The 13,456-nt window shown below is 44.5% G+C and overlaps 1 protein-coding gene and 1 long non-coding RNA gene across 11 annotated transcripts in view; one reads left to right on the top strand and one right to left on the bottom strand.

Moving 5' to 3' along the window:
- Window positions 1-13,456, top strand: part of DOCK3 (dedicator of cytokinesis 3) — a 448,426-nt gene that overhangs the window by 237,154 nt on the left and 197,816 nt on the right. For all 10 annotated transcript variants that reach the window (XM_053296419.1, XM_053296418.1, XM_053296424.1 and 7 more), the window contains exon 22: window positions 4,804-4,885. In XM_053296419.1, the coding sequence (XP_053152394.1) occupies window positions 4,804-4,885 (82 nt within the window). The remainder of the gene's footprint in view (window positions 1-4,803; window positions 4,886-13,456) is intronic.
- Window positions 1-13,456, bottom strand: part of LOC128345070 (uncharacterized) — a 62,028-nt gene that overhangs the window by 6,785 nt on the left and 41,787 nt on the right. The window lies entirely within an intron of this gene.

The following is a 13,456-nucleotide window of genomic DNA, read 5'->3' as shown; positions in this document are numbered from 1 at the left end:
CCTCTGTCAATTCCCAATTGAAGAAAAAGTACTTCATCTTGTCAGTCCTAAATTTATTGGCAGTCACTTTCATGGGATGACCCTTGGTCCTAGTGCTATGAGAGGTTGGCCCAAGAGACAGTACAGAATTGACTCCAGTTCAGGTAAATGCACACAAGTTAGTTTCTTCACACACACCCAAGGTTGAAGCCCAACACTTAGCAGCACCAGCCCCTGGCCTGGTTGGTAGTTTGGCCAAAGAGGCAGCACAAAATTGACTCCAGTTCTGATAAACACACACGGGGGAGTTTATTCACTCCATTGCTGGAGTTAGGAGCATTCCATCTCCCATCTACCATAATTTTTGGTAGAAACACCGTGGTGGGTACATTTTTAAAAGTTGTTTTTCGGCGCCTGCAGCATTTACACCAATGCAGTGTCTATGTGAGAATTCAAGTGCAAGCCGGACAAGTGCTCCCGCCGATGTGGCATTTATGTGAGATTTCCAAGCGGGATTTCTGGTGGCGTTTTCATGGGGGAATATGGAGCCCAAACGACATAAAAGCTACACTGCTAGTTTCAAGCTGACAGTTGTGCTAAGAGCAGAACAGATTGGAATAGATCTGCAGCCCATGAATTTGAAGTGGATGAACGCTGCATTCGTAGGTGGAAATCAGAAAAAGATGATCTGACAAGTATGCTGAAATCAAAACATGCAAGGAGAAGTGGTGTTGTAGCCTGTCCTGATCTGGAGAATAACTTCGAGGAGTGGATTAAAGAGCACAGAGAAAAAGGACTGCCAGTCTCTACTGTGAAAATCCGCCTACAAGCAAAATTAATGGCAGAACAAATGGGAATAACTGCCTGTAAATGTAGCCCAGCTTGATGCTCTAGATTTCTGAGGCGAAAAAATTTATCTGTGTGCATGAAAACAATTGGACAGCAGTTGCCGAAGGACTGGTGCGGGGGGAAATCAGCATTTTTACAGTTTGTTGCAAACACTATTGAGCAGGAAGAATTTGTGCAATCAAAAATAATAAACATGGATGAAGTTCCACTGATGTTTGACTGTACCCTGAATAGGACTATGAATGAAAAAGGAGAAAAAACAGTTTCCATACTGACAACCAGAAATGAAAAGACATCTTTCATGTGCATATTAGTCTGCACCACAAATGGCGACAAACTAAAACCAATGATAATTTTTAAACGGAAATCTATCCCAAAAGACAATTTTCCTTCAGATGTTGTTATTCACACTAATGAGAAAGGGTGGATGTGCGAAAACATAATGTTAGAATGGCTTATGAAATTTGGTGGAAAAGAAAAGGAGCTTTTTTCCAACCACATGGCATTTTAATAATGAACTCGATGCATGCACACCTACTGTATTCAGTTAAAAATTAATGCAAAAAGGTATCAGCTACGCTAGCTGTGATTCCTTGTGGTTGACCAAAATCTTGTAGCCCTTAGACTTATCTGTGAACAAGGCATTTAAATGTGAAATGTGAACGCACTGAGAAAACTGGATGAGGAAAGGCCTGCATACATTCACAAAGGGTGGGAAAATGTGCAAAGCAACCTATGGCAGGGTCACAAAATGGGTTTCAGAAGCATGGAAAGCTGTTAAAACTTCAGTGATTTCACAGAATGATTTTACAGAAGCTGGAATTATACAAGCTGAACATGCTGAAAGCGATGCAACTTACATTTCACAAGAGGATGAAAATAACAAGGATGCAGACTATCCTGAAAAATTAGATGAGACCTTGTTAATCCTTTTTATTTGGTAGAATGATAATTTGGACTTCAAAAGTTTCCTTTGAAGTGCAATTTGAAGTTTATAATTTTTGGAATGTGATGTGGGGAGGGGGGAAGCAACCCATGTTTCCTTTGAAGTGCAATATGAAATTTATAATTTTTGGAATGTGATGTGGAGGGGGGGAAGCAACAAATGTTTTCTTTGAAGTGCAGTTTAAAATATATAATGTGATGTGCTTAACATAAATAAAAGAAGGTTTCTTATGAAGTGTAATGGGAAATTATTTCTGCAATGTGATGTGTTAAAATCTTTAAGAAATTGTTCAGCATTTATGTCCTAATTTCCTTTCATTGCATTCATTTCCTTTCATTGCATTAAGACTGACGAGGATATGGGTTACAATACTTAGCTGTAGTAAAATTTTAAACTTAGCTGTACGGTAGTAAAATTTTAAGTGTTCAACACAACAACAACAACAAAGCATGATGTCCCCCTCTTACTGCAGCATTTACGCCAATGCGGCATTTCTGGTGGCTCTCTGCAATTTTTCAGCCTTTTTTCCTTACTGCACCGTTTACGCCGATGTGGCATTTCTACTGAAAATTATGGTACTGCTTGCTTGGAGTACTGATCAGATAGCAAAAGCAGAACTGTTGCTGACATCATCACTGTCATTATCCTCTTCCTACTCAAAGCCATGGAAAGTGATTACCACTCGGCGACTGCAGTGGTGGGTGCAGTTACCTTTCCAAAGTAGCTGTTGATGGTAGTTTGCCCTCCCCTTGCTTTGCACAGCCCAGTAGGTGTTCTTATAAGGTTGCAGAGCAGCCTCCATCTGCCTTTTTAATTTGATGCTGTTCTCCATCAGTGGATCAGTCTTGAAGACTGTTCACCAAGGCAGTCCCCAGCTGCAGAACCTCTGACAACCCCTTTGTGGTGAGGAGCTTGGGGAGCATCTCCTCCTATTCTCCCTCACTCTCAGGAGCTGCCTGGATGATGTCCTCCAATTCTTCCTCTGTCAGCTACTCCTGATGGGATTGGAGGAGTTACTCCACCTTACGTGGCTTGATGTTTTGCTGGCCTTCTCCACCAAAGGTGTGTGCAAGGTTGGTAATCTGCTTCACTTTGTCAGCTTTTGAAGGAATGGCTGCAGCAGATGAAAAGGTGACTGCCCCAGGTTACAACTTCTTCCAGACTGTGTTCCATATGTGGGCCTTGATATCTGCAAGGGATGCTGCAATGTTCTCAGTGCAGTCCATGATGCTTTAGTTCCTCCAGCAATCGCTGACTTTCAGAGAGGGATGAACTTCCATGAGATCCAGCATCTTCCTGAAGGTGCAGTGAGTGTAATAGGACTTGAAAGTCATGATCAGACCTTGGTCCATCGGTTGGATCAAGGAGGGTTAGGGTTCAGGTGTGCAAACTGCAGGGTCTTTTCAGGTTGGCCTTTTTAGGTTGGCCAGGGGCATTCTCGAGCATCAGGAGAACTCTGAAGGCCAGGTTCTTGGAGGCTAGATATCTCTGCACCTCATGCAGAAAGCAGTTGCTCATCCAGTCAGAGAAAAGCGCAGCAGTCACCCATACTCTCCTGTTGGCTCTCCAGAAGATGGGAAGCTGGCTTTTATTTTTCCCTTTCAGGGCATGAGAGTTCTGTGCTCAGCACAGAAGCATGGGATGATCACACAGTCCCCTGCAGCATTGCTTTACACCAGCAGAATGAGGTTGTCCTTGGCTGCCTTGAAATCCAGAGCAGTTATTTCTTCTTTGCTGATGGAGTGGGATGGCATTCACTTCCAGAACAGGCCTGTCTCATCAGCACTGAAGACTGGCTTGGTCCCATACCCTCAGGACTCAATCAGCCACTGGAACTCTACTGGAAATCTTTGTGCTACCTCGCGGTCTGCCGATGCTGGTTCCCCTGCCAGCTTGACATTGTGGAACTGAATCTTTTGAACCAGTCCTTTCTCACCTTGAAGCCACGCTCATTGTCTTCAGACATTACCACTGCTTGACCGCGTTACACCACAAACACTCAGCACTTTCTCACAGATGAGAGGTCCACTCAGTGGCATATTCCTCTGAACTTGTTCCTCTGTCCACAAACTAATGCCACTTTAAGACTCTGAGACGTGCCGGATACCACACTCGGGATACTGACTTTTCTTTTTCTTTTCTTTTCTTTTCTTTTCTTTATGGAGTGGACAATGGACTCATTGATTACATAATGGCATGCAACAGATGCTGTGCTGTCCCCCTGAGCCAACATGTCCAGCAGATTCACCTTCTCACTCAAGGGCAACACTTTGCGAGACCTTTTGCCACTCCCCTCAGCAAAGCTCTCCATTGTGCACTTGCTCATTTTGACTGTGGGGGAAGTAAAAATTTGCATGATGATAGTTTAGTACAGTAATTGTGCAAACAATGCCCCCAAATTGATAAAGTACAGGACAGTGCAGTAACTGATCATTAAAATCAATTATTTAAAATCAATTTTCAATGCAAACTTGAAATAATTTCCCCCAGCAGTTTATCTTCATGTGTGCTCTAGTTGAAGCAAAATGCTTCTCCTTTGTGGTCCAAATAGTTACTATGCCTCCATGAGCTCTTTACAGCTTACCTGTTGTTTTGAGTGGACAGTTACTCTGAAAGAGCATTATTTACAAGTAACCAAACTCAATTTTCTGATAAAGACAAAAAATGAGACATATGCATTTCCTGCAAGATTGCAAGGTTCTTGAAAAATACACAAGACTTTTCAGAATAGCGTCTCTCACCTTTTGGTTTTAGGGCAAAAATAATTTTGTGAGCAATATCTATAACCTCCATGGTTAATCTGTTTTGCCTGTCTCCCATCTGTGTTAAATATAGAGAAGTTATTTTGAAATCATGTTTCTGCGCTTCATGTAATTGTATATGTAAAAATGTCTCAATATGTTAGACTGAAATACACAGCAACGAAAAAATAAACTTAAGAATTCCTTAGGAACAAAAAAACAAATATCCATGATCTTGATGTTTGCAATTGACTTGATAAATCTGCCAATGTGTTGCTTTTTACTCAGAGAACTGATCCGATGTTTGAAATGGTACATGGATCGATCTGCTGAGCTTGTTCGACAGGACCATATTCAGGAGGCAATGAGGGTATGTTTTCTATGGAAATACCTTTGTGTTTAAAATAAATATTAACCAGTTGTGCACATCCCTCTGAGTATATAAAGGAAGGAACATTGCTGGTTCATTAGAAGCAGGGTTTTTTTCTCCAAATGGCTACTTGCATTAACACTGATGTTTGTGAAACTGTCAGTGAGCCAAATATTACTTATTAAATATTACATATATTAGATATTACAATTCTTCTCTTGTTCACTGTGGTATACAAAAGCCTGAAAAACTGCCATCTCCAAAAGACTTTAAATATTCTGCCTCGTGTATTATGAGTGCATTCCAGATTGTAACAGGAAGGAATAAAAGACACCTATTTATTTTATTTTATTTATTTATTTAATACATTTATATACCGCCCAAAACGCAAGTTCTCTGGGCAGTTTACAGGACAATAAAAACAGCCAATAAAAGATTAAAACATTTCAACAATTAAAATTTAAAAAGTTAAAACTATTAAAACACCAAACAGTATCTAATTAAAAGCCTGGGTGAACAAATGCATCTTGACTGCCCTTTTAAAAGTTGTAAGAGATGGGGAGGCTCTTATTTCAGCAGGAAGTGTGTTCCAAAGCCTCGGGGCAGCAATGGAGAAGGCCCGTCCCCGAGTAGCCACCAGATGAGCCGGTAGCAACTGCAGACAAACCTCTGCAGATGATTTCAATGGGCGGTATGGTTCATAGCAAAGAAGATGTTCACTTAAATACCCAGGGCTCAAGCTGTTTAGGGCTTTATAGGTTATAACCAAAACCTTGTACTCTACCCGGAAACTTACCGGCAGCCAGTGTAGATGTTTTAAGATAGGAGTGATATGGTCTCTCTAAGATGACCCAGAGACCAATCTGGCCGCCGCATTCTGGACTAACTGCATTTTCCAGACTACATACAAAGGCAGCCCCACATAGAGCGCATTGCAGTAGTCAAGTCTGGAGGTGACCAGCAGTTGTACTACTGTTTTGAGGTCATTTATCTCAAGAAAAGGATGCAGCTGGCGTATCAGCCGAAGCTGATAAAAGGCACCTCTGGCCACTAATTCAATCTGGGACACCAGGGAGAATTTTGTGTCCAGAAGCACCACCAAACTGCGTACCTGTTCCTTCTAGGGGAGTGTGACCCCATCCAGAACAGGCGGATCAAAATCATCTCCTGAGTTCCGACCTTGCACAATAAGTACCTCCGTCTTATCTGGATTCAGTCTCAGCTTGTTACCTCTCATCCAACCCATTACTGCCTCCAGGCAGGAATTTAGGGAGGTTATGCCTTCTCCTGATGACGTTGACATGGAGAAATAGATTTGGGTGTCATCAGCATACTGATAACACCCTGCACCAAATCTCCTGATGATTTCTCCCAGCAGTTTCATGTAGCTGTTAAACAACATCAGAGCCAATATGGAGCCCTGAGGGACACCATACCGAAGTTCAGTTTTTGAAGAACAACAGTCACCGAGAGACACCATCTGGAATCTGCCCAATAGATTGGAGTGGAACCACCGCAAAGCAGTGCCTCCCACCCCCCAACCCCCTCAGACGCCCCAGAAGGATACTATGGTCGATAGTATAAAAAACCGCCGAGAGGTCCAAAAGGACCAACAGAGTCACATTTCCTCTGCCAATTCCCAATTGGACATCATCCAGCAGGCCGACCAAGGCAGTGTCCACCCCATAGCCCACCCAAAAGCCGGTCTGAAACGGGTCTAGATAATCAGTTTCATCCAAGACTGCCTGGAGTTGGGAGGCCACCACCCTCTCAATTACCTTGCCCAACCATGGAAGGTTGGAGACAGGCCTATAGTTGCTCAACTCTGAAGAATCCAGGGCAGGCTTCTTCAGAAGTGGTCTAATAATTGCCTCCTTAAGAAAAGGAAGCATCCTGCCCTCCCTCAGAGAAGCATTTATGATCTCTACCAGGCCTTCTACAACAACCTCCCTGCCAGATAGTATTAGCCACGTGGGGCAAGGGGCAAGAGAACATCACAGTAGGCCGCATCACTCCAAGAAGCTTGCCCACATCCTCATGAGTCACAAACTGAAACTGAAGAAACCACATAAGAGGAGTCACTGGACACCTCCGATTCAGACATTGCAATAATTGTGGAGTTTGAATCCAAGTCGGCCCGAACATGAGAGATTTTATCCACAAAGAAATCATTAAACACATCACAGTGGGTAATAGATGGTTCAAAATTCCTATTCAAGGGAGGGGGGCACTTACTACCCCTCTCACAACCCTGGACAACACCGGACGTGAACTTGTGGACGCAATACGGGCCGAAAATAATTGCTTCTTTGCCGCCCGTATTGCCAGAGCATAGGTCTTCAAATGTGCTCTATGTGGTAATCTGTCAGATTCAAGTTGTGTCTTCCTCCACTTGCACTCCAGTCATCTACCTCACCGCTTCAGCCCCCATAGTTCTTCCATATACCAAAGGGCCATTTTTGAAGCGGGTCAGAGAGGATGCTTAGGTGCGATCATGTCTACTGCCCTGGTGGGCTTGCTGTTCCAGTTCTCCACCAGGGCATCAGCACGATCACCGGCAGAGCCAACACTAAATCCCTCCAAGGCTTCTTTGAACCCTATTGGATCCAATAACCTTCTCGGGCTGACCATTCTAATGGGCCCCTTGCCGCTGCGAAGGTGGGGTGTGACTCTGAGTCCAACCTTAACCAGATAGATGGTGGTCCGTCCATGGCAATGGGGAAATCACAGGAGTCCCCACCCACAGAACACCACTCTAATCAGAGTGAAAGACCAGATCAAGTGTGCGACCTGCAGTATACGTCGGTCCTGAGACCCTTTGGGATAGGCCCATAGTTGTCATGGCCGCTATGAACTCCTGAGCAGCCCCAGACAAATTGGTCCCATAGTGGACATTGAAGTCCCCCAGCACCACAAGCCTGAGAGACTCCAACGCCAAACCCGTGACCAAGTCCGTCAGCTCAGTTAGGGACTCCACTGGGCAGCGGGGCAATCAGTACACCAAGAGAAGTCCCAGTCTATCCCGGGTCCCCAGATTTAGGTACACATATTCAACATGGTCAGACACTTCCACAGGGATCCTGGTCAGGGAGAGGTTATTCTTATAGAACACAGCTACTCCACCTCCCCGCCCATGTCCCCGCACCCGCTCCTCAACAGAATACCCTGGAGGGAGAAGCTGGGACCAGACTGGGCCACCAGCCTCCCCCAACCAAGTCTCTGTAATACATACCAAGGTCTGCCCCTTCATCCAGAATCAAATCATGGATAGTTTCTGACTTATTCTGGACAGACCTGGCATTACAGAGGAGCAAGGTGAGAGTCTGTGGGAGGTTGGCACTGCTCCCCAAGGTCAAAGAGCTGGCAGGGCAGCCAGAAGGGGAAATAGCTAATAGATTTAATAGATAATAGACCCTCAGGGACTGCTGACTCACCCCCTATGGTCCTGATCCCACACAGACTTACCTGCAGGGCAGCCACAGCCCCACAAGCTAGGGGGCACCAGGCTGACAAGCTGACAACAGCAGACAGTAACCACTTAGGCTCTCCCCACTGGGCACCCACTGTCTCTGGGAAGGAGATGTTACAGCCTCCTCCTCCCTACAAGGCTTCTGGCAACTGAGGCTATGTTGCAGTGGGGAAGTAACTTGCCTATGGAGCAAGAGGTTGCTGGTTTGAATCCCAGCTGGTATGTTTTCCAGACTATGGGAAACACATATATCGGACAGCGATATAGGAAGATGCTGAAAGGCATTATCTCATACTGCGTTGGAGGAGGCAATGGTAAACCTCTCCTGTATTCTACCATATTCTACCAAAGACAACCACAGGGCTCTGTGGTTGCCAGAGATGACACCAGCTTGACGGCACAACTTTACCTTTATGTTGTTGCTTGGCGTAGACTTTTACTAATCCTTTACCTCCTGCCATGATAAAATCTCTTGAAACCTACAAATATTGGCTTTAAAGCTGTTGCAGAAATGGCAACTCCAGCAACCTACCAAAGGTGTGTGTGACAGAGAGAGAAACATTCAGGGAAGTTCCAAAGAGGAAGGGATCAACTGGGACTGCTCATAGTTCTCCTTTATGTGCTCAGCTTCCTGCTTCTTCCAGAACCTACAGTCCATTCATCTAATATCTTTATCTGAAACTAGGGATGTGCCTGAATCATTTTGGGACCTCTTCAAAGAGGCAGTGAAACAATTCAGTTCCCTGTTTTGAAAACATTGCTCCACAAATAGCATTGGCGCATGTGTTGATGCCATTTGCATGCCGACGCTGCGCAGGGACTGCTGAGAGCAGCATCCCATCACCATGGCAGGGCACTTTAAAGAGCTGGCATCACAGGCTGCTGCTTTCATGGAGGAGCTTCTGGAAAGACAGCACTGTGATGTGGTGGGGTGGGGAGGCTCACAGGAGGGGCAGGACCTGCTTGCCTCCTTTTAAAGGCACCCCTCCCCGCTCCCTGGGATCTGCACAAAGTATTTGGTGCACATCCCTGTCTGAAACACTTTCCTCTTCTCTCTCTTCTGTTTTCTGCCTGCCTCCTAGCTTCTACAGCATCTGATTCCTCCCTGTCCTCATACTTAACACATTTGCCCTACTCTCCAAATGAGTTATATGCCTCTCCCATTTCCAGCTTTAGCTTACTCCTTCCATCTGATTTCTCCATGCTTCCATGCAGCTGATTGTCTCTGTAGAAAATCAAAAGATCTGGCTGATTTTTGTACAGTATAAAGTCATTCTCTCCTCCTTCTCTTCTCATTTAATTAGCTAAACACCACTAATATACTTGAATTCTAGGGAGTCCATGAGTCTCTTCACCGATTTTACTACCCTCCTAAGGCCTGGCCCAACTTCTCTCCCCTCTTCACTCTCTGCTTATGATGTCACCTCCTTCTTCAATGCCAAAATTGAAACCATTCACTCCGATTTCTATACCTCTGTATTTTACTCTTTGAACACAAATTTGACAAATATTTATACACCACTTTTCAAAAAAAGTTCCCAAAGTGGTCACATAGATAAAAATAAATAAATAAAATGGCTCCCTGTCCCCAAAGGGCTCACTATCTAAAAAAGAAACACAAGGTAGACACCAGGAACAGCCACTGGAGGGATGCTATGCTGGGGATGGATAGGGCCATTTGCTCTCCCCCTGATAAATAAAGAGAATCACCACCTTTAAATGGTGCTTCTTTGTTCAGTTAAGCAGGGGTGTTGACCCCTCAAAACCTCCCTCAACTCTTTCCCCCTCTTCTCTCTTGATGAGTAGGCTATCTTGTTGTCCTCATCTAACCCCATCATGTATCCCTTGCCAACTCCCGATTTCCATCACCCTTGCAATTATCCCTCCTCCCCACCACATTATCAGCTGTCTCCTCTGTTTCCTTCCCTACTGCTTTCAAGCATGCCAGTGTTTTCCCCATTTTTAAAAAAATGCCCCTTGACCCATCTTCCCACTGCATCTACTGCCTAATTTCTCTTTATCCGATATCTTCGGACTTCCAAAGCACCCCGTTTATTCCTGCCATCTCAAATTTATCTCCATCAGTTCTGCCACCTTCCAATATGGTTTCTACTGTCAACACACCAGTGGAATTGTCCTCACCAAAATCATTAGCACTCTCTTCACTATGAAGCCTAGAGGTCTTTACTCATTCCTCATCCTCCGTGACCTCTCTGCCACTTTTGATATAGCTGATCATTCTCTTATCTAACTTTTTGCCCTAGGTCTTCATGATTTGGTCCCCAGTAGTTCTTTTTCCTACTTGCCCAGTTGGAAACTCTTCTGTTTCCTTTCTCTGCATTGGGGCCCCTTTGGGCTCTGTTCTAGGTTTTCTGCTATTCTTGCTCTACAGACTGCCTGGCATCCTCACTAAAGATGCAAAGGTGCAGCTAAAAAACACATGCACCCCTCTTCTGAAGTACAGATGCTTGTGTGGGTGGGGTGGTGCTTTTTGTCAGTCCCCCTAGAATTAGATGAAGGCCGCATTGTGTTCCTCTAAATAATTTCTGGCGTAAATCAGATGGGACCGCTCATCATATGGGACCAGATGGGACCACTCATCACTTTCCATATCTTGGAAATGCAACTATTCTTAATACAAATATAAATATTTGCCTTTTTTCTACCGTTATGAATTTAATTTTCTTTTCAAGCCTCTAGGAGGCTTTTCAGAGGGATCGCTGTTCTGTTTGGGAAAAGGTGTGTGTGGCCAAGCTTTTTGCCACAGAGTTCACCAAGCCTATGATAAGGATTCTAAATAATAGAATTTGTTTAAAGAAAATGCAAGTTGTTCTTAAGTTTCAAATAATTCCTAATCACAGACACACATACAACCAGGATGGCCAGTCCCAGTGTAGTGATGGATGAGGCTGGGAGTTCTGATGGCACATGTCACTGCCTCTGGAGAGCATTGGTCATCTCCCAGGGTTTCGTTTACAGAGTCACACTCTTGATGCTTTTCTGTATCCTGTGCTGTCACCATCTTCCAGCCTTTTCTTGCAAACCGTGTTGTTTTTTGACTGCATCCAGTTGTGTTATGCAGCTCCAGGGTTTTTTCTGGCTATCAGCCAACTCCCAGGCTCTCTCTGTGTGCAAAGGTCATTCTTGTTGTAGACTGATTGCCAAACAGCTAATACATGCTCAAGTCCTCATATCATCCTGCATGCACCAAATTCTTTTAGCCTTTTCTTCAGCGTACTTCTCTCACACACATACTCATTTCCAAAATCAAGCTTTAGCTCACAGCACTACTACAGAATATATTGTAGACCCAACAATACAGAATATATTGTAGAGCAGGGCTTCCCAACCTATGGTACTCCAAATGTTGCTGAACTACAACTCCAATCATCCCCAGTAATGGCTTGTTGTGGTTGGTGATGACAGGTTGGAAACTCCTGTTGTAAAGAATGAGCTACTGCTCAGCATGTGAGCCTTCCTTCTTCTTTCTTGTAAAATTTACATTTATTTTCTGTAAAACTTACATTTTGCTGTTTAATTCTATTTTGTTGCTGTGGCAGGTACTGCCTCTGCAGGCCCTGCACAAAAAAACTCTGCCACGAGGTAGAATTCTTTTGGCTGGTTCTACCATCCAGTCACTGGAGCCTCTGTCTCTTAGCTTTACAAAAAGGTAGGGTAGTAAGGCAATTTAGACAAGTAGGCTTGGGGTGGGAAAGACAATAGACAGATATAGTATTGAAACAGTATTAATTTTTTTTTTACTTGGTTCAAAATCTTCCGAGTTCCAAAACATGCAGTAGCAACAAGTAAAAAATTGTTTGAGCAAAAAGTACAAGAAAAGTATTGAATAGTCAAGACCAATCGCTTATGCAAGCTAGACTTAGCAACCGTCTCAAAGAAGTATGAAGGATAGCTTATCCCCAAGCTTTTCTCTTTCCCTTGCAGTAGGCCTGGCTCCTTCTTTACTATCACCTAGTAGTTTCTACCTCTCCTATGCAGCAGTGATTCTAGCTCAGTGATTTCAAGCTCTGTGGCTCCAACTGCCCCAGTCAGCTTTCTCCCTCTGAGATGTCTCTTTGAGAAGCTTTCCCACGATCCACAGAAATCAGGTTAAGGAAGCCCAGCCCAGTTTCTGTGGATTATGAGAACCGCCAGGCTCACAGGCGAGCCTGGTGGTTTCATGGTGGCAAGCCCGCCTAATTCCCCCTCCACATAAAGCAGGTTAACAAAATGAGCAGTCCTTTAACCTGTTTTGGGGGCGGGGGCGTGAGATGCAGTGACTCATGAGGAGACCCCTCACCGGGAGGCTAACCCAAGCCTCTCGGGCCCGGGGGTCTCCCCAGGATGCCCCATGCGCTTGCTTGGGGCATCCTGGCACTTCCGGGGCTGAGCGGCCCCCGATCCCCACCACCCCACCGACTCCATGATGTAACCAGTAGTTGTGTGGGCTGCTGATCTTATCACCCAGGGACGGCTCCCTGCTCATCTGTGGGGAGAGTGGGCTAAGCCTTATCGTGTGTAGAGCCTCTGAGTCTTACTCCTAGTCAGCTATTTCTCCAGCTGCTTTCTCTACTTCATCCAAACCTCCTTTTATTCCCTCTTTTCCCTCCAAATTTTCTGAACAAATCAATCAAAACAAACTCAAGATTCCTCCATTTTTATAACATACCCAATCAAATCAAACCCCTCTTTCCCTCCAAAAATTAAACAGTAAAAATCTTTTCTCTCTCAAAACAAACTAGAACAGGATCTGTGAACTTCTGACCCCTACACAGTTTCTTAACACAGAACATAGGGAGCCAGCAATTACATATACAAAAATCTCAAAATACAAAGAGGAGGTAAAGACCTCATTCCTTCACAGTTGCTGTCTCAGCTCTCTTGCTTGAGATCATTCTTGCAATATTAAGTGCTGGTTATCACCTTTAAAGCCCCGAAGAGCATAGGACCTGGTTACCTGAGGGAGCACCTTTCTCTGCACGATCCTCACCTGAAAAGACAGGTTTTCGGATCTGTCTTTGGGTGTCACTAGTTTATCTGGCAGCAACTTGAGATCAGGCCTTCTCAGTTGTCACCCTTAGGTTGTGAAACTCCCTGTGGAT

The sequence above is a fragment of the Hemicordylus capensis genome, chromosome 2 (assembly GCF_027244095.1).
Source record: "Hemicordylus capensis ecotype Gifberg chromosome 2, rHemCap1.1.pri, whole genome shotgun sequence".
NCBI lineage: Eukaryota > Metazoa > Chordata > Lepidosauria > Squamata > Cordylidae > Hemicordylus > Hemicordylus capensis.
This window is presented reverse-complemented; position numbering and strand designations above follow the sequence as displayed.